At 56.2% G+C, this 17,494-nt stretch overlaps 1 protein-coding gene across 11 annotated transcripts in view; it reads right to left on the bottom strand.

Annotated features, from left to right (window-relative positions):
• FOXP4 (forkhead box P4) overlaps positions 1 to 17,494 on the bottom strand; it is a 51,959-nt gene that overhangs the window by 19,953 nt on the left and 14,512 nt on the right. For all 11 annotated transcript variants that reach the window (XM_045498151.1, XM_045498149.1, XM_045498148.1 and 8 more), the window contains exons 2-3: positions 13,438 to 13,672; positions 605 to 694 (exon numbers count right to left, since the gene is read on the bottom strand). In XM_045498151.1, the coding sequence (XP_045354107.1) occupies positions 605 to 694; positions 13,438 to 13,656 (309 nt within the window). In that variant the 5' untranslated portion in view covers positions 13,657 to 13,672. The remainder of the gene's footprint in view (positions 1 to 604; positions 695 to 13,437; positions 13,673 to 17,494) is intronic.

Below are 17,494 nucleotides of genomic sequence, written 5' to 3'. Positions count from 1 at the left end.
GTGACACAAAAGGTAAACAGAAGGCCCGGCTTCCCTCCCCACCCCCCCACCTCCCACAGATCTCCCCTCCCCCAGCCAGCCAGATGGGCCGGCAAGCTGGGGGAAGGGAGAGGGGGGGAAAAAGGGCAGATTGTGCAAAGGAAAACAAAAGAGACAGAGAGACACCAAGAGACAGGAAACTGGGGGAGACAGAGTTGGTGGGTGAGAGATGGGGAGCAGCCTCTAAGAGAGAGCTGGGGAGAAAGGGACAGGCTGAGTGATTCACAAGGATGGGGAAGCAGAAAGCTGAGAAGGGATGGGGACCCTGAGGGCAGAGCCAGGGAAGGGAAGCCAGGGGAGAGAGAGCTGCAGCGCGCGGCCACAAACTCTGAGCCACAGACACAAAGAGGCTGAGCTGAGGAAGGCCTGGCTGATCAGGTGAAGCCAGAGAAAGAGAAGTTCTTCCACCCCACGCCTGCACTGGCTGCATTTGCTTCTGGAAAGCTGCGCACTTTGTGGCACTGGGGACTGGCAAGAGCAATCCTCCTGCTGGCCCTACCCCTCCCTCCGGGCCCAGTAACCCCCTCCCGACCTGCCCGGCCCCAGCCCACACCCTTCTCCTCACCTGCACCGCAGACTGCTTGCTGTCATTGCTGCCCGGGGAGCTCAGGCCCGAGGCCTGCTGCAGCAGGAACTGCCTGGCCACCTGGAGAGCCTGCAAGATAGGGGCCTGTCAGGGCAAGGTTTCCCTGCTCTAACAAAGGCCTGAAGGGCCCAGAGGGGGTGGTCAGGGGTCAGCGCAGGACCTGGGTTTCAGGGAGAGTCGGGGGTGGGGGGGCAGCAAAGGGGACAAGGGCAGGCTAAGGTGGAAGGTCCTGGGGGTGAGTGACCAGGTCCCAGGGCCCACTTAGGCTTGGAGGTAAGGCCCAAAGTAGGAGTCCCCGAGAGAAGCCGCCAGGGCATGGGGATCAGAGCCTTTAGGTCCTGACTCTAGGACCTGAGAGGTTTTACTGGGACTCAGTGGGGGCAGCAAATGGAAGGGACAGCGGCCACGAAAGGACTCCAGGGGAAAGTGCAGCACTTGGACCCCGGGTACTAACAATAGGTACTACTCGCTGAACGTCTATTACGAGTCAGGCCCTTCACACACAAGATCTCGTCGAATCCTTCCTGTGAGGCTGGGAGCCAGGGATTGATTATCTGTTCCATTCTGCGGCTGAGGAAATGGAGTCTCCAGGAGGTAAAGGGACGTGCCCAGGATCACACAGCCAGGTGTCAGAGACAGGATCTGAGCCCAGGAAGCCTTGGCTGGGTGGCCGGTCTGGAGGCTATGGGAGGGGCATTTACTCGGAGTCATTGCACAGAGTTGAGGGCCACGAGGGTGGAATCTCAGGGTCCGAGCACCGTGTGGCTTTCTGAGTCGGGGGATCTGGGTGCAGGGCTTCGTGGTATGGGGGAATTCGGTCAAATCCTCAAGGGTGTGTCTGAACTACCAGCGAGTAGCTCCGACCTCACTGCGGCAGTCCGGGCTCAGAGGCCCTGGTGGCTTGGACAGGACTGTGGGCCGGCAGGGTGTGGAGGCTGCAGGTGGAGCAGGTCCGGCCCATCCGTGAGCCTGGAAGGTGAGCAGCAAGAGGTCTGGTGGGAGAGTGGGGGGTCAGGGAGGCAGCCATAGGAAGTTCTCCATCCATAAGGACGGCCAGGCCCTCCATTGCCAGACTCTGAGTCACTATGTGTGTGTGGGGGGGGGGGGGGGGGGGGGGGGTAGAGGCAGGGGATGTGGGGACCTGTCCTGAATCCACATTCCAGGAGCACAACACCTGTCTCCCCTCCACATTCCACAAAGATCTCCTTCGACACCCCAGGCAGTTGTGTCCCGGCCTTTGATAGGGGGCTCTGGCACCAGACAGACCTGGGTGTGAACCCCAGTTGTGCTGCTTCCCAGCAGTATGACCTCGGGCAAATTACTCTCTCCCTGGGCTTCAGTCTCTTCTGCGAAACCAGGACACTACCCATGTCTGAAACACCAGGGGGATGAAAGGACCCCTGCCTGGCGTCAGGGTGGCATCACGAAGCGTCTGCCCCCTTCCCTTCTCGGGCATCTCGGTTCTCTTCCTGGGCTCTCTCCCTTGGCTCCTTCGGCCAGTCCCCAGCACGGCCTCCTGCCCAGTGCACTTATGTAACGAAACATGCTCACTGCAGCTCCCTCACCTCTATCCACACACACACACTTGTTGGTCCCCGTGTGGACTTCTGCTCTCTGACCTCACCACCGCCAAGGCAAACCTTACGCAGTGCAATACGGACACGCTCATACACACTCCCCACCCAGCGAATGCTCACGGGGGGCCCACTGCACGTATATACGCGTCCTTCGCGGCCCCTTCTTAACTGCCATTGAACAGCTGAGCCACCCCCAGGCTTAAGCCTAGCTCCCCTTGGCACGGTTTCCAACTACTCACTTGTGTACCTCGGGGCACATGCCCCCCAGCAAGCCTGGAGTTCAGATGCCTTCCCCAGTCCCCTAGGTCCTAGACCTTCCCCAGCACCCCCTCCATTCCCCTAGGGAGGTGGCCTGGGCTTTCTTCTCCCAGATTGACTTCAGAAAGTAGAAATCTGACCTGAGTCAAAAGGCTCTGAGGGGCTTTGAAACGAGGGAGATGGGGTGAGGGAAGGAAGGGAGGTGGCCACGTGGTCATCAGGAAGGAGCCCCTGCCTCTATCTGCCTTAGTGACCTCCTCCAGGTCTACGGGAGTCAGACAGATGCTCTTTGTCCTCCAAAAGTGGAGGTGGGGTAGAGAGGTAGGAGGTCAGAGGTCAGGGGGCAAGCTGGGGGAAGAAGAAGGCTTGGAGAAGCTGGCCAGCCCAGGCAACCCAGAGTGGGGAGAGGGGAGCTGCAGGGGAGGGGCTTCCGGGGGAAGTTGGGGGGAGTTGGATTCACTCCCCACAGACTCTCTTGCTTTGTGGTCCCCTGGAGCACGAAATTACAAGATTTGTAGGCAAAAACGACAGGCCTTATAGTCTCAATCGGTGACAGGCCCTTCACTCGCCTTCGTGCCCTCCTCCCACTCGGGGCCTCCCCTGCAGGCCAGGTGACAGGGAGCCCGGCTACAGCCCCACTCACTTCTTCCTTCACGTTACTGAGCGCCTGCTGTGTGCCAGGTGCTGAGACACACAGAAGCCAACGCTGGCCTGCCCCAGGACCCGTGGCTGCAGGGCTGTGACGACGGCCGCCCCTCAGAGCCTGAGGAGAGGCGAGCACAGGGCACCACAGCCCGGAGAAGGCGGTGGCACTGGCTGCACTGCCTGGATTCCCAAAGGGTGGGCTCCTCAGGAGGACAGGAGGCTGGCATAGCGACCCCCGCCGTACAGAGGAGTGAAATGGCCCAGCAAGTCCCGGGACCTTGAAACCACTCCTGGGCTGGCAGCAGGAAAGGCTGGAGGAGCCCACAGGGTCCCTCAGGTCATTAGGTCAGAGCGCCTGCAGGCACTCCATTCATTCATTCATTCATTCATTCATTCATTCATTCATTCATTCGCTCATTCAGTCTCTCACATTCGTGGCCCACCTTGCACAGGCCCTGTGCTCAGAGGAGACAGGGAGGTGATGGTACACAGGGTTGCCTCATGCAATTTGCTTACAGAGCTCAGCCCTGACCCAACTGAGAGTGGCATGGGTACCATCTAAAAGTCACGCTGTGTTGGGGCGCCTGGGTGGCGCAGTCGGTTAAGCGTCCGACTTCAGCCAGGTCACGATCTCGCGGTCTGTGAGTTCGAGCCCCGCGTCGGGCTCTGGGCTGATGGCTCAGAGCCTGGAGCCTGTTTCCGATTCTGTGTCTCCCTCTCTCTCTGCCCCTCCCCCGTTCATGCTCTGTCTCTCTCTGTCCCAAAAATAAATAAACGTTGAAAAAAAAAATTAAAAAAAAAAAATAAATAAAAGTCACGCTGTGAGTACCCAGGGTTAAGGGTGATGGGCAGACCCTGGACTTGGGGCCCAAGCTCCCCTCCCCAGATGGCTTGGACAAGGAAGGCCCTGACTGCTGCGTCCTCCAGTGTTGCTCCACTCCCCACTCCCCGCCACCGTCCACACATCCAGAGCCCCAGCTGGGGACAGCGCTCTGGAAACTAGGGGGTCCCTCTGGCCCAGGATTCCCTCCTCCAGGGCGGTCACCCAAGGGATCAGGTAGAGCTGAGACTTTCTAAAGCCCCGCCTAACTCCTAGCCACCACTCTGACGTGCCAGGCATCCTCAACACTGGCTGCTGGCCCTGAGGCCTGATGACATCACCACTGCCTGCTGCTGAGAGCCGGGGGCAATGATGGCCCCTAACCCTGGACAGATCCAGCCCCACCTTCTCTGCTGATGCCGACCAGGTCATAGCCCCTCTGAAGACACCGATGTTATGAAATGTACCTGTGAGCCCCCTCCCCAGCAGCAGGCACACCTGCGAAATTCACTTTGGTCTAGGCTGAACAGGGTTGGCAGGGCAGGTGGACAAAGAGCTAGCATAGGGCCTTCTAGATCTTGCTGAAGCACGGGTCACTGTCTCCATCTTACAGACAAGGAAACTGAGACCCAAGGTCCCGCGGCCAGGAAATGGAGTCCACACACCTCTGATGCCCCAGCTCCCTTCACCCACTGGAGGGCCTTCACGATGCTGTGCATGGTCTCTCAGGGCCTGTGAATCTCTCCCCTAAGCCTGTGTGCTTTCCGCTGTCTACGTGTGAAAGGGAGGTAAAACTGGTTCAGGCCGGTAGACACGACCAAGGCAGGACTCTTCAGAAAGCCAGGCTCAATGTCCCTTCCCTGAGGGCCAGAGATATCCGAAGACAGCCTTGGGTGGCAAAAGGCATTCAGAATCCCACACCAAGGAGGAGCCATCATGGCAAACCTAGGAGGGAGGGAAGGAGAGGGAGAGGGGACTCAGGGGCAGAATAGAAAACTGGGAGTCATCTGGCCTCTTAAATCCCCTCTCTCCACCCCTTGGACCTAAAACCTAATCTTCAGCTCTGGGGGACTTGGGCGGATAAGGTCTAGTTTTCCTCAAAAGGAGGCAGTGGTGGGCCATTCAGTTCATGGACGCTGGTGGACATCCGGATGCACATCCCGGCTCCACCATACACTGGGTGACCTTGGGTAAGTCACCTCACCTCGCTGAGCTTCAGCTTCTGTCTCTGCAAAGTAGGAAGAACCCTGTCCTTAACCCCCAGGGTTGTTGTGAAGCGTACACGAGGCACATGTAGTACTTACCACAGTGCCTGGCGCCCAGCAGGCCCTGAGCGGACATCAACTTTTGTCGTTACTATTAATCTGCCACCTTCCCAGGCAGCTCCCGGTCACTCGTCCAGTGCCACCCAGCAGGACTTGCTAACCAAACCCTCCTCCGGGCTACACCGCCCCCCTTTCCCCCTCAAGCCTAAGAACGGTCTTGCTAATGAAGGCGAACTCTCCTCCCCCCACCGCCCATTCAGAAGTCATTAGCAGGATCTCCACAATTAGGAACAAATGGCTTATAACGGACAGGCATCCAGGGAGGGCGGCTGGGATGGAGGGGAACGAAGCCAGAGCTCTGAGGGCCACGGGGGCCCGCTCTGAAAAGAAAAACAAGTCTCGGAGCAGTAGGGTCTCCGCTCCGCAGGATGAGACCACACCCTCATTTCTGTCTCTGGGAATTCAGTGGGGAGGGACAGGCATCCTCTCCATGGGAGCCAGGTGCAGGGCTGTTCACTGGCCCCTTCCCCAGGCTGAGGATCAGGAGGGCGGGGATGGGGTGCTCAGAGACAAGCCTGAAGGGCTGAACGTTGAGAATGGAGCGGCAGAATCACCCAGACCTGGCAGGCTGGAAGCGTTAGAGCCATCTGGTCTCGTGTTTTCTAAACTGCTGGTCATGAGCTAATGGTGGGTCATAATATCAATGTAGGGGGTCCAAAAAATAGGGACACATACACCCGTATGTAAGAAAGCATCAGAGTTATTAGGGTAAGCATAAGTATTGTTTCATGGAATGGTGTGTGCTAGGGCTCCCCGTAAAATGTATCTCTTACGGTAGCTCTTAGGCTAAATGGTTTGTGAAGCATAGCTGTGGTTCGCTTCATAGAGGTGGCGACGGAGATACAGAGAGGGGCAGCGACATGCCCGAAGCCACACCAGAGCGGAAGCAGAGCCTGAATGGGCTCTGTGCAGGGAAGAGGAACCAGGAGTGGCCAGGCAAGATGGAGGACCTTCTAGCAAATTCTGGTTCCGTTTGGATCGAGGTGAGTGGCGGCCAAAATAAACTCCAAACTTCTTTTGTCTGCATATAGCTAATTTGGGCAAAACTGAGAGAGAAATTATCTTGATATAGTTACTTTCAACTGGAGCTGGCTAGATTTAGGGGAAGGGGCATGAGGAGGTGACCCGCGGGGGGGGGGGGCGGGTTAGCCTATCCCAAACCCAAAGACAGCCCCAGGAAAGCCCATCACCTGTCCCCCGCCGCATGGCCACAGTAGGACTCTCTATTCACTTATCGATAATTCAGCAAGTATTTGTGAAGCCCCACGGGGCACTCGCACTGTCCTAGACACCGGGGACACGGGGCATTTGCTTTAACGGGGATTACATTCTAATGGGATGAAGCATATACTAAAGCAAAGCCAAGCGGGTGAAGACATGGTGGTTAGCGTCACACAGAGAGGCTGGCTGGCTGGCTACTTAGGTCGTGCGGCCAGGGAAGGCCGCTGTGAGGGTGGGGAGGGAACCCTTTCAGGAGACAGTCTTCGCGGTGAACAAGAGAGCCCTGACGTGGGACTCAGCTGGGAGCATTATAAACTATGAAGGCCGGTTCAGCCGTGCTGAGTGACCTAAGAGGAAGCCCCGGGGTGAGCAGGAGCCAGATCATGGAGGGACCATGGTTTTCTTTCTCTCTTTGAAAACATTTTTTTAACATTTATTTATTTATTTTTGAGAGAGAGAGAGAGAGAGAGAGAGAGCACGAGCACAAGCAGTGGAGGGGCAGAGAGAGAGAGAGAGAGAGACAGAGGAAAACACAGGATCCAAAGCAGGCTGCAGGTTCCGAGCTGTCAGCACAGAGCCTGATGCGGGGCTCGAACCCACAAACCGTGAGGTCATGACCTGAGCTGAAGTTGGACGCTCAACTAACTGAGCCACCCAGGTGCCCCATCTTTCTTTCTTTTTTTTTTTAAATTAAAAAAAAAAATTTATATATATATATATATATATTTATTTATTTATTTATTTTAGAGAGTGTGTGTGTGTGAGTGGGGAAGAGGGGCAGAGAGAGAGAGGGGGAGAGAGAGAGAGAATCCCAAGCAGGTTCCACGATCAGTGAGGAGCCCTACATGGGGGCTCGATCCCATAACCCTGGGATCATGACCTGAGCCGAAATCAAGGGTCAGATACTCACTGCATCTGGGCAATACTTTATGCTTGAGGAAAAAATGCCAGAGGATTTTAAGGAGGGAGTGATATAGGGGCGCCTGGGTGGCGCAGTCGGTTAAGCGTCCGACTTCAGCCAGGTCATGATCTCGCGGTCCGTGAGTTCGAGCCCCGCGTCGGGCTCTGGGCTGATGGCTCAGAGCCTGGAGCCTGTTTCCGATTCTGTGTCTCCCTCTCTCTCTGCTCCTCCCCCGTTCATGCTCTGTCTCTCTCTGTCCCAAAAAAAATAAATAAACGTTGAAAAAAAAAATTAAAAAAAAAAAAAAAAAGGAGGGAGTGATATAATCTCTGAGGGTAGATACATAACCCACTCCTAGTAAACAGTAGGTGCTTAATAAGAACTTGTTGATTTGAATTAAATAGGAAGCATTTTTTGGTCTACTGCTTGAAATGCAAGTCCTCTGAGGCCAGAGAGTGGAGGAAAGGGGCCCAGGGAGAAGGGTCAGAGGTCAGTGGTCCCAACCACTAAACGTACTGACCTAGAGAGATCCAGGTTCTCTACCAGCCATGCTTTGTCCTCCAGCAGAGGCATAAAAATGAAATGACACAGAGAAGGGGGGCAAGGAGGATGGGGAAGAGGAGACCATAAAACCCCCGAAGTGATTCTACACCTTTTTCCCTTGGAAAAAAAAAAAAAAAAAGCTTTTTGGAAAGGCTGTAAATTTTTTTTACACCAACCTCGTAAAAATGACATCGGCGCATTCTCAAATTAGAACCATTAAAATGAAAACCAGCAACGCACTGATACAAGCAGGCCCAGCCCACGTGGGTGGGAGACTCGGAGCCTGGGTGCACAGCCGGGTTTCAGGCCCCCTTTCTCACCAACGCCGGGAATGGCCGGCCTCCCACCTCCGGGAGATGAGAATTAACAAGTGACCCCAACTGCTCTGAAGCGGTTAAGGGGCTCCTCTGTGGCTCCCTCATTCCCTCCTGGCTCTGCGGGGGGGGGGGGGGCTTGATCGCTTGGGACGCCTCCCAGACCCACAGCAGCTGTGGGGTCTCCGGAAGTGGGTGTCTCTCCAGGTCTGGGATCAGAGCCACTGTGCGCCCAGCTGCTACCCTCACACTAGTGCTTCTATAGGGAGCTCAAGTGTGGGGCACAGAGCGGGACATGTAGGGGCATGCGAGTCCCTTCCCAAGGACTCTCACTGGGCTTAGAATAAAGGGGCTCCCCTGGTGCAAAACTAGCTGGCCCGCCAAGGGGTGGCCCTGGGATGTGACCCTCTCCACTTTAATCTTTCACACTCAGAAGAGGAAACATTCAGCCACCCCTCCCCCAAATTCTCCCTTCTGTCTCCAAATTCCCAATGAGTAAGGACAAGAACCCTGGCATAAAAGGGGGTTGGCCTGGGAAAGAGGAAGTCTCAGAATTCCATACCAGAAGGGAAGGCTAGCGGTAGAGTGGGCTGGTTCCCTCCCAGTCCCAGCAAAGGAAGGACCTGGGCCCCGTTTCCTGGGCCCGGGGCCTCTCCTCTGCCTTTTCCACCCTTCTTGCCCTAGCACCCTCCTGGGGACTTGGAGGCAGACACATAAAACAGGGTGGCCTTTGGCTTAGTAACCCAGGAAGGATATAAGAAGGGGGTTAAGGCCTTCTCCCTGCACAACCCCAAAGAATGCCTTCCTGCTGGGCCCTACTCACCGGCCCTCTGTTCCAGCAGCGGTGGGAAAGCAGTTTCCACATGCTATGCTACAGCTGTTGGAGAGTCAAGGGCTTCACTGACAAGTTCCTAAGTCTCCTCTCTGGGGCGCTGGGGCCCCAACTCTCCCTTCAGGGCCCCCCCCCCCCGGCGCCTCCTGGGGAAGAGCTCATTCTACCAAAAGAAGAGTCCAAAAGGTGTGGGACCAGAGAGGAAGAGTAAATCTGGGGCATGAGTCCCAGGGAGAAATGGGCCCCAGACCTGAAGACTGAAGACCACTGAGGACTGTGTGTGAGGTGGGGGGGGGGGGTGTCTGGGCTAATTCACCCTAGAAGGCTCCCCTTTCCACCCCATCCCCCTAAGTAGCCTGGGCAGAGGACAGCCAGATGGGGGAAGGAAACAAAAATGTCTTCCATTCTTCTTTTCCTCCTCGCCCTGACGTCCCCCCACCCCGACCATCTCTTAGGAGGGGGTGAGTTAAAAGCCCATTAATGTGCAGAGCCCCCCAACGTCTTTGAATCTCCTCACAGGATGTGAACAGGGTGGGATTTGGCCTCGGTTGCCACAGCAACTGCGGTGGGAGTTCTCAGACGCTAGGCAACCCTCCTGTGACCCTCGCTGACCTGTCACCCCCGAAACCCGAGGACAATGGAAGTGCAGGCTCCGGAGGCCCAGGACGCCTTTCAGCGCAGCCGCCAGCAGCCCTGCCAGCCCCCACCCTGCCTGGCCCAGCCCTCCCGGCCCCAGGTCCAGCTCTCCTGGGCCAGAGCGGCCTGGCCCGTCCCCAAGGCCTCTGTAGGCCCTCCACCTCCCACACTCGTCCCGGCCCTCACTGCCCCCCATCACAGAGCTCAAAGGGTATCCGTGCAGTCCCTGGGGAAAGCCCCCACACACTGGGAACATTTCATACAGGTGAAACCCGAATAGGAGGAAATGCAAGGGCAACCTTCAAAGAAAAAAGCCATCAGAGGGAAATAAGGGAGGAAGGAGCCATGAGGAAGGAGACTCTGCCTTGGTGACGGAAGGGGACGGGAACGGGAGGTGGGTGGCAGGTCTGTTGGGTCCAGGGTATTCTTTAATAGCTGCTGGGGATCATCACCTCCAGCTGGCTGGCCAGCAGGGTGCTGGTATAAATAAGGTTTGATGCTTGTTTGCTGAATGAATGCACACTCCAAGGCCTTCTTCTCAGGGAACGTTCTCCATAAGGGGGTGAGATTGGAGACCCCACGAAAGCCCCAAGGACAGAGTGGAGGTGGTGTGGCTCTATCACTCATCCATAAGCGGGTTGACAGGAGGGAGCCGGAAGCTAGGGCCTTGACGGCTGAAACGGGGCAGCCAGCCACGGACCCTCTCTCTAGTCAGATGGGGCCTGGCAGCCACGCCATGTCACCCCCTACTCCCACCCCCCCAGCCTCTGTTTAAACAAGCTCCCGGCCTGCTGTTGCGTGGAAACGAGTGCCTGATCTTGTTCCAAAGTGATGCGGCCACCGTCTCTAGTACTGTTTGTTTCAGCCTGAAGTCCTGTCACTGGCCTGACTTCTGACTTGGCCTGTTTATCTCTCTCTCCTCTGTCAACTCATTACTCCCAAAGGCTAAGACTGCACTTCCAGGGCTTGTTTACCTAGAGTGGAGGGACAGAGACCAACAGGCAGATGGAAACAGGGAGAGGAGCTTGGCGGCCCAAGGAGGCGGGATGGGACTAATGCACAGACTGTATGCCCACCCCCAACCTCCCTCTACAGGGGCTCCTTAGGGCCGGCAGTGTTGCTTTTGTTTGTTCATTTTAAGAGCTTTTAGGGTTGGGAATAGAGTCCTCTCATACACTCACCAGCAGACGTTTAGTTTAGCACCTACTCTGCTCCAGGCCTTACTCCCTCCACTTCCTACAAGGGACTGTGTGAGGTGGCAGCAGCCAAAAGGAGGCTGTGTTGAGCCCTGAACTAGGAATTGGGAGACCTGAGGTCTAGCTGCAGCTGTTCCTGTGTCACCTGGACCAGCCAGTGCCCCCCTCACCTGTGAAATGGGAATAACAGTAACACCCACTTCCCAGGGCTGGGGAGGCAGTTAAATGACACCATGTAGGAGAAAGACCCAAAGCACCAAACAGAGGCAAGGTATTTGTTGGTTTGTCCTCAAAGGACTTCCTGGATGGGATGGAGGAGAGGGAGGAGGAACCCGTTGGGCCAGGCTTTCTTCCCTACAGTTATTCTACTCCACAAACAATCAGGAACATTTGTTGTTGGGGGTACCAGAGAGTGTTACCCCTGAAGCTTTCCTCAAAGCCTTGCTCGTACGGGGGTAGAAGGACCGTCTACAGACTTTCTTTTTAATTGAAACATTTATAATTGTAATTTTGCAGGGTTCTCTCATAGTTTGGAGCCAATAGAACCTTTTTAAAGTCTCAAATATTTTCCTTGGCCCCAGGCCCCAGGCCCATAGTAAGCCCAAATGGATAAAACAGCCGTCCGCCTGCCTCCAAAGCTCCACCCCAGTTTATTTGTGAAACAGATATAGGATTTTCCAGGACTTTGGGATAGTCCCCAAAACAAACAGGAATAACTAGAACGTGGAATATAGATGGCAAAACATGGCTTGTGTGCAATGCAGAATGAAGAAACCTGATCAGTACAGACAGTTCTGTCTCTCCCTGCCCTACGCATCTCCCCAGTTATAGAGATATCTGTGTTTACTCTGCAGTTTTAAGAAATTGTTTTAAAAGACACTTTCCAGTTTCAGTATTCCCCCCACAGCCCATCCCCCACCACATTCAAATCTTTCCTAGCTCTGCGTGCATAGAGGTGAGGGAGGGAAGAGGTGGCTGTATAAAATGGGTGGCCTTGGAGGCTTCCGGTGGGGTGTGTTTGTTATTCTCCTAAGGGGTAGGTTTTGCCCTTTGACCTTCTGTCCCCAGTAGGTGGCACAGACTCTGAGGGTCTCTTCCGCAGAGATCCTGCTTAGGAAGTCTTGGGAGATGCCAGCAAACTCCCCAGGGCTATCTCCCCAGGGAAAGGTGACAGGTCCTTCCTGTTCCCGTGTCCGTAGTCTGCAAGAGGAAGTGATTTCTAAAGTCCTCAGTTCGGTTAGTATCCACATCAACCACGCACTGTGTGCAGGGATCTCACACTCAAATTGCACCTGATCCTAAAAACCCTGTACTTTAGGGTGTCAAGGAGGCCAAAGCTCAGGGAGGGCCCATGACTAGGTCAAGGTCACACTGCTGGTAAGAGGCTGGCTGGGACTTAACCTGGGTTTGTTCAGTTTGTGTTAGTGGTAGCTGAGCAACTCAGTACAGGGTGCTGGGCTTCCAGTCTGACATTGGGTTCCACAAGAGTAGTGGGAAAGGGCCCCTTAGGGGCTATGCAGTTGAGGGAGGAGCCCCAGCGTGAGCCTGGGAGAGAGCGTGAGGGCAATATGGGTACACACATCTGTGCACGTTTGAGGCATGGGCGGGGACTACATGTAGACCCGACTTTTCCACATTCCCAGCAGAGCCCCCAAGGGGCTGTGCCGCCAGTGTGCCTGGCTGAGCAGTCAAATGAGAGAAGGAGAATCCCAAGGCTGAGGCTGCTGGGCCGGTTCTCCTGAACTTGTCAAGCATGATTCTCCATTTTTCCAGGGGTGGGGCCATGGGGCCAGGGCCTGGGGCCCCTGCTCTGTCATCATCCAACCAGGCTCCCCACCCCAGAGCCTCTGGAACGTCAGCAGCTGGTCTTGAACTCCTGAACTCTGCAGTTGAGGGTGGGAATGACGAAGGGGGGAAATGGGAAGGGGGACGCAGATAGGGATTCCCAGTCTGAGCCCTAAAAATGGAGGCCTGACTTTGCCTGTTGCTCTTGGCCTTTTCCTAGCTGCTTTGGACTCTGGTGCCTGGAAGTTTAATTTCTTCACAGCCTGGGTCAGGGGCCCAGGCAGACATGGAGGTGGGGAATGTTTTACAATACAAATAAAGTGAAGACAGTGTATACACAGCCCCCTTCCTCCAAGGAGCAGGCACCTAAAGCGGGGTCTCCCTCTCCCAACGCTGTTCACTTAGCCAGTGTGCAGGAGGAGAGCCCAGGCGCCCAGCCATCCCAGACGCACACTCTCCAGCCTACTGCCCAGGCGTCTGTCTTCGTGGGTCTTTCTGAGACTGCCCTAAGCTCCCTGACCTCCGGGCCTCCTGGGTCCCACTTCTCCTGGGAGCCCCCGCTCTCCCTCTGCCTGCCCCAAGGTGGCCACTAGAATTCGAGGGAGCAGGAGTCCTTGGAGGGCTAGCCCTTTTCAAGAAGGTTGAAAGTGAGGCTGCTGGGCAGGAAGCTTGGGGCCCACGTCGTCGTCAGGAGGGAGAGGGAAGAGGCCAGGCAGCCCCCTCTCCTCCCGGTGGCCAGGAAGGGGCGGCTGCTCCTACCTGTTGCTGCTGGAAGTGCAGCAGCTCCGCGGGGCTCATCTCGCCGTTGCTGTCGGCGCCCGCAGCCGCGTCCCTGCCCGCGCCGCCTCCGCCGGTGCCCGAAGCCCCGGCCCCACCGCCGCCGCCGCCGCCGCCATCCGCCTGCCCGGAGATGCTGCCCACGCCGTTCTGACCAGACGGAGCCGACCTGATTGTCTCCGAGGCGGATTCCACCATCATGTCGCTCTAGCGGGACCTAGTGGGGGAGGAGAGACGTGGGGGAGGGGCTGAGACTCCAGGCTGGACAGGGTTCTACCCCAGGGGCGGCCACCGAAACCCCTCAACACCAACAAAAAGCCCCTTAACCACCCCCCTCCCCCACAACATCACACTACCGCCATCCTCCCCAGTCCTAGGGCATCGCCTCCTCAACTTCCTGGAAGCAGCTCGTGGGAACCCTCTTGGGGTGCGGCCCCCCCTCCCAATGTCACCCTCTCCCCTCGGCCCCAGGGAGGGGGCAGCTTCAGGCTGAGGCCGCCCCACTGCCCTCCTCCCCCACATTTTCTAGACTTCCAGGAGACCTTGGCAGGGAAGGGGAGGAGGTGATGCCTTCACCCCTGCCCCTGGGGAGGGTGGAGTCAGAAACCTGTTTTGGCCTCTCCCTCCAGGCCAGGGCCTTGGGGAAGCTGGGGTCCAGCTAGGATAGCAAAGGGATAGGTTGCACCCCAGCCCCACCAACATGAATGACCTCTCTGTATGTTCCCCATAGATAGAGACCAACCAGGGCAGGGCCTCCTTATAGGGTCTCCTTCCCCAGGACCCAGAAAGGCTCTAATCTATGTTTGTTCCATAGTAAAAATGGTTGCCCTTTTGCCCAGCACCTACTGGGAGCCACTCAGGTGGGCCTGGAGGTGTGCAGGGAAGGCAGCCAGTGGTCCCACGTCTCTGGACTTCCATTCTAAAGCCCTCAGCCCAGCACCTGGCCAAAAGTAGACACCCAATAACCTTCACTGTTTCTACAAGCACCATGGTTCCTTCTTTTACAGATGGGAAAACTGAGAGTCCAGAGAGTTCGGGGCAAAGAGTCAAGGCCTGAATCCTGTGCCCTCCCTCCCTCCCTTCCCTAGCTGCTTTTCAACGAGTGGTGGAAACATTCCCAGAAAGAGAGGGAATGTTTGGAGCGGTCAAAGGTAGCCAGGCAAAGGAGGAGGCCCAAGCTTCCTTCTACCACTCAAGGAGGTTCCCACATCTTTGGGGCAGGGGCAGGGGGCACGTAGGAGCACACTGTGACGCAGATAGGGGGCTTTAGCATCCAGGGCTGCTTTCAAAGTCTGCAGTGTCCCCGGTCCCCGGCTATCCCCAAACCCATAGCCCCTTGAGAGGAACGTGGATTGCAGTTAAAAGGGACCTGGTTGGTATCCATCACTGATCTTTGACTCAGGTCTTAAACTCCCTTAAACCTCGGGCGCCTGGCTGGCTCAGTCGGAAGAGCATGTGACTTCTGATCTCAACGGGCCCCACGGTGGGTATAGAGATTACTTAAAAAAAAAAAAAAAAAAAAAAAAAACAACAACCAAACAACAAAAAACTCAGCCCTAACCCTCAGTTTCTTTGTCTGTAAAAGTTATTAATTTCAGCCTCTTAAGAGTTCTGTGGGGAGTAAATACAACAGTACACGTAAACCACTCAGGGGTGTCCACTCCAATCCACCCTTTCTCCACCTGCCCTATTTGTAAGGCCGAAGACTCTCAGGCTTAGAGAGGCCAAGACCACATAGAGCTTGAGGAGTCTATGGAAGCCAGCCAGGGTTCTTTCTTCCCTTCTTGATCCCTTTTTGGCCTAGGCAGACCCACAACCACATGGGACTCCCCACAGGTAAGTGGATGAGGGCCTTTGCAGGAAGCAGACCAGAAAGCTGCTGGGAGAGACTGCATTATTTCTCTGGATCTCTCTTGGCCCGAAAATTCTCTCCCTTCACTCCAGAAGAACTCTTTTCCCTCGCTCTGCTGGGCCACTTGCTGCTTTTGTCCCTGCTGGAAGCAGAGTTGGGAGCCGTGTGAGGGTATTGGAGGGATTGGTGGGGGCGGGGGGACTGAGAGGTGCTAAGGGGTCCACGGGGAGCCCACCGGTCACGTGTGCCACATCGCTGCTCTTGTGGCCCCTCTCCATCTGTGACTCTAGGCTTCTTTGTCCTAGTGGATGGATCTGTGTGGCTTCCTGGGTGACCCTGTGCTGTTAGCGTGTCCCATGTTTGTGCATTTCTGTGTGTTTCCAAGGGCTTGTCTCCCCAGCACCCACCCCCAGTGGCCGGTCCCACTCCTGAGTTCTGAGAGGAGGTGGGCCAGGGGCGAGGGTGAGGTTGGGGGCGATGGTTCGGAAGAGATTGAGCACTTGGTCCCAGGCCTTAATGGCCATGTCAGCCCGAGGGCCAGTGGCTGCCAAATGATGGATGGGGTGGGCGCCATCCTCCACCCGTCAGAGCACAGGGCCCCAGCCCCCTCCTCCGAGCCACCCACCCTGATCCCTGCCATCGGCCTACAGAGCACCTTCCCCCACTCAGGCCTGGGCCCCAGCTACACATAAGGGGGATGGGGAGACAGCAGAGGCCCACTCTGCTTCCTCTCCCCCAATCCTGGCCCTGCTCGGGGTGGAGAGCAGCTGCCTGCCTTGATTCCAAGTCTAGCTTCTCTGAGATCTGAGAACTCCTGGGCCCCAGGGGACAAAGACTAGAGCCTCAGGGGTGTGTGTGTGTGTGTGTGTGTGTGTGTGTGCAAAGGAGAAAGGAAAGAGAATCCAGCACTTTCCCTGGGGTAAAGGAGAGTGCCCCCCCTTCCAGCACTCACGCACACACACAGTATAAAGTTGTAGATCAGACAGCAAGTTTGGAAAAAGGGAGAAAAAAGGAAGGAGGCTCCTAACAGAGGTGTCCCTTTCTTTTCCGTCTTTTTATGGGGGGGGGGGTAACAGAGCGACACCCAGTGAACAACATAATTGCTGCAATGTGGCGTGTAATAATAGCTATTCAGGGGCCGATCATTCATATTAAACAGGGTGAAGCAAGCCTCTCATTTGCATGCTTGAGATTATATGCATTTGAAAAGTCATTTCCGCAGGGTGTATGAATGGCATTAATTCCCATGTGGCACGCTCTGCCCTCTCCCGGGGCTTTCACCTCCTTCCCTGCTCCCACCCGCCCACCAACATACACCCAAACCTGCACGTGCTCCCTGTATCTCCGCAACCTCACCTCCTCTACCCTGGGACACCCTGCCCTCTGAAGATGAGCACACCAGCAGCCTCATGCCTCCTGCCTATCTCTCCGCTGGGCATTGCAACAGCACTGGGGTGTTCCCTGCACGGTGGGTGAGCAGGCTCAGAGGGCCAGACAGCCAGGCACGGGGTGCAGACGCAGGCCTTTACAGCAATGCCCAGAGAGCCCGGACTCTGGCTAAGGAGAAGGGAGGGGCCTGGGCTCAGCCACAACCAGCTGTGAATCCTTTGCCTTCCTCCTCCTTTGGGGCTCAATTTCCCCCTCTCTGCATGGAGAGGTGGTCTTGAAGGTCTTATCTAACTTTGAAGCTCCAGGAGTAAAACTCCCTCTTCCAGCAGGTGCACCTGAAGCCACAGTGTTCTAGGGCCGGTGGGAGCCACCAAGGGTCCATTTGAATTACAGCTGTGGTCCCTCACCCAAAGAAGGGCTCCACCCAACGTCAACCTGAGCTTCCTCCTCTGGTAATGGGGTGGGGGGCCCCCTCCAAGGGCCCCTGCTTTTTTTTTCACTCTGCCCCTTCCCTCTCTCTCCACACACTCCTCCCCCAGTCACCCGTTTCCTCAGCAAAGAGCAGCAGACACCTGCAGATGAGGAGAGAAGCTCTGGGAAGGAGACCATCTGGTTTCAAGGGCCAGCTCTGTGACCTTGGGCAAGTCACTGCCCCTTGCCCAAGTCACTGGGTTGGTCTTTCCTCCTTCGCACAGCAAGTAAGGGGGAAATTAGATCTTTCTAGGATTCGCTAAACATGGGGCCCTCATCCCCCACCCTCCGCCTTCCCTGACCCCTCTTCTACCACGTGTTGGGGGC

The sequence above is a fragment of the Leopardus geoffroyi genome, chromosome B2 (genome assembly GCF_018350155.1).
Source record: "Leopardus geoffroyi isolate Oge1 chromosome B2, O.geoffroyi_Oge1_pat1.0, whole genome shotgun sequence".
NCBI classification, from domain to species: domain Eukaryota; kingdom Metazoa; phylum Chordata; class Mammalia; order Carnivora; family Felidae; genus Leopardus; species Leopardus geoffroyi.
Note: the sequence above shows the minus strand (reverse complement) of the source record. Positions and strands in the feature narration are given on the sequence as shown.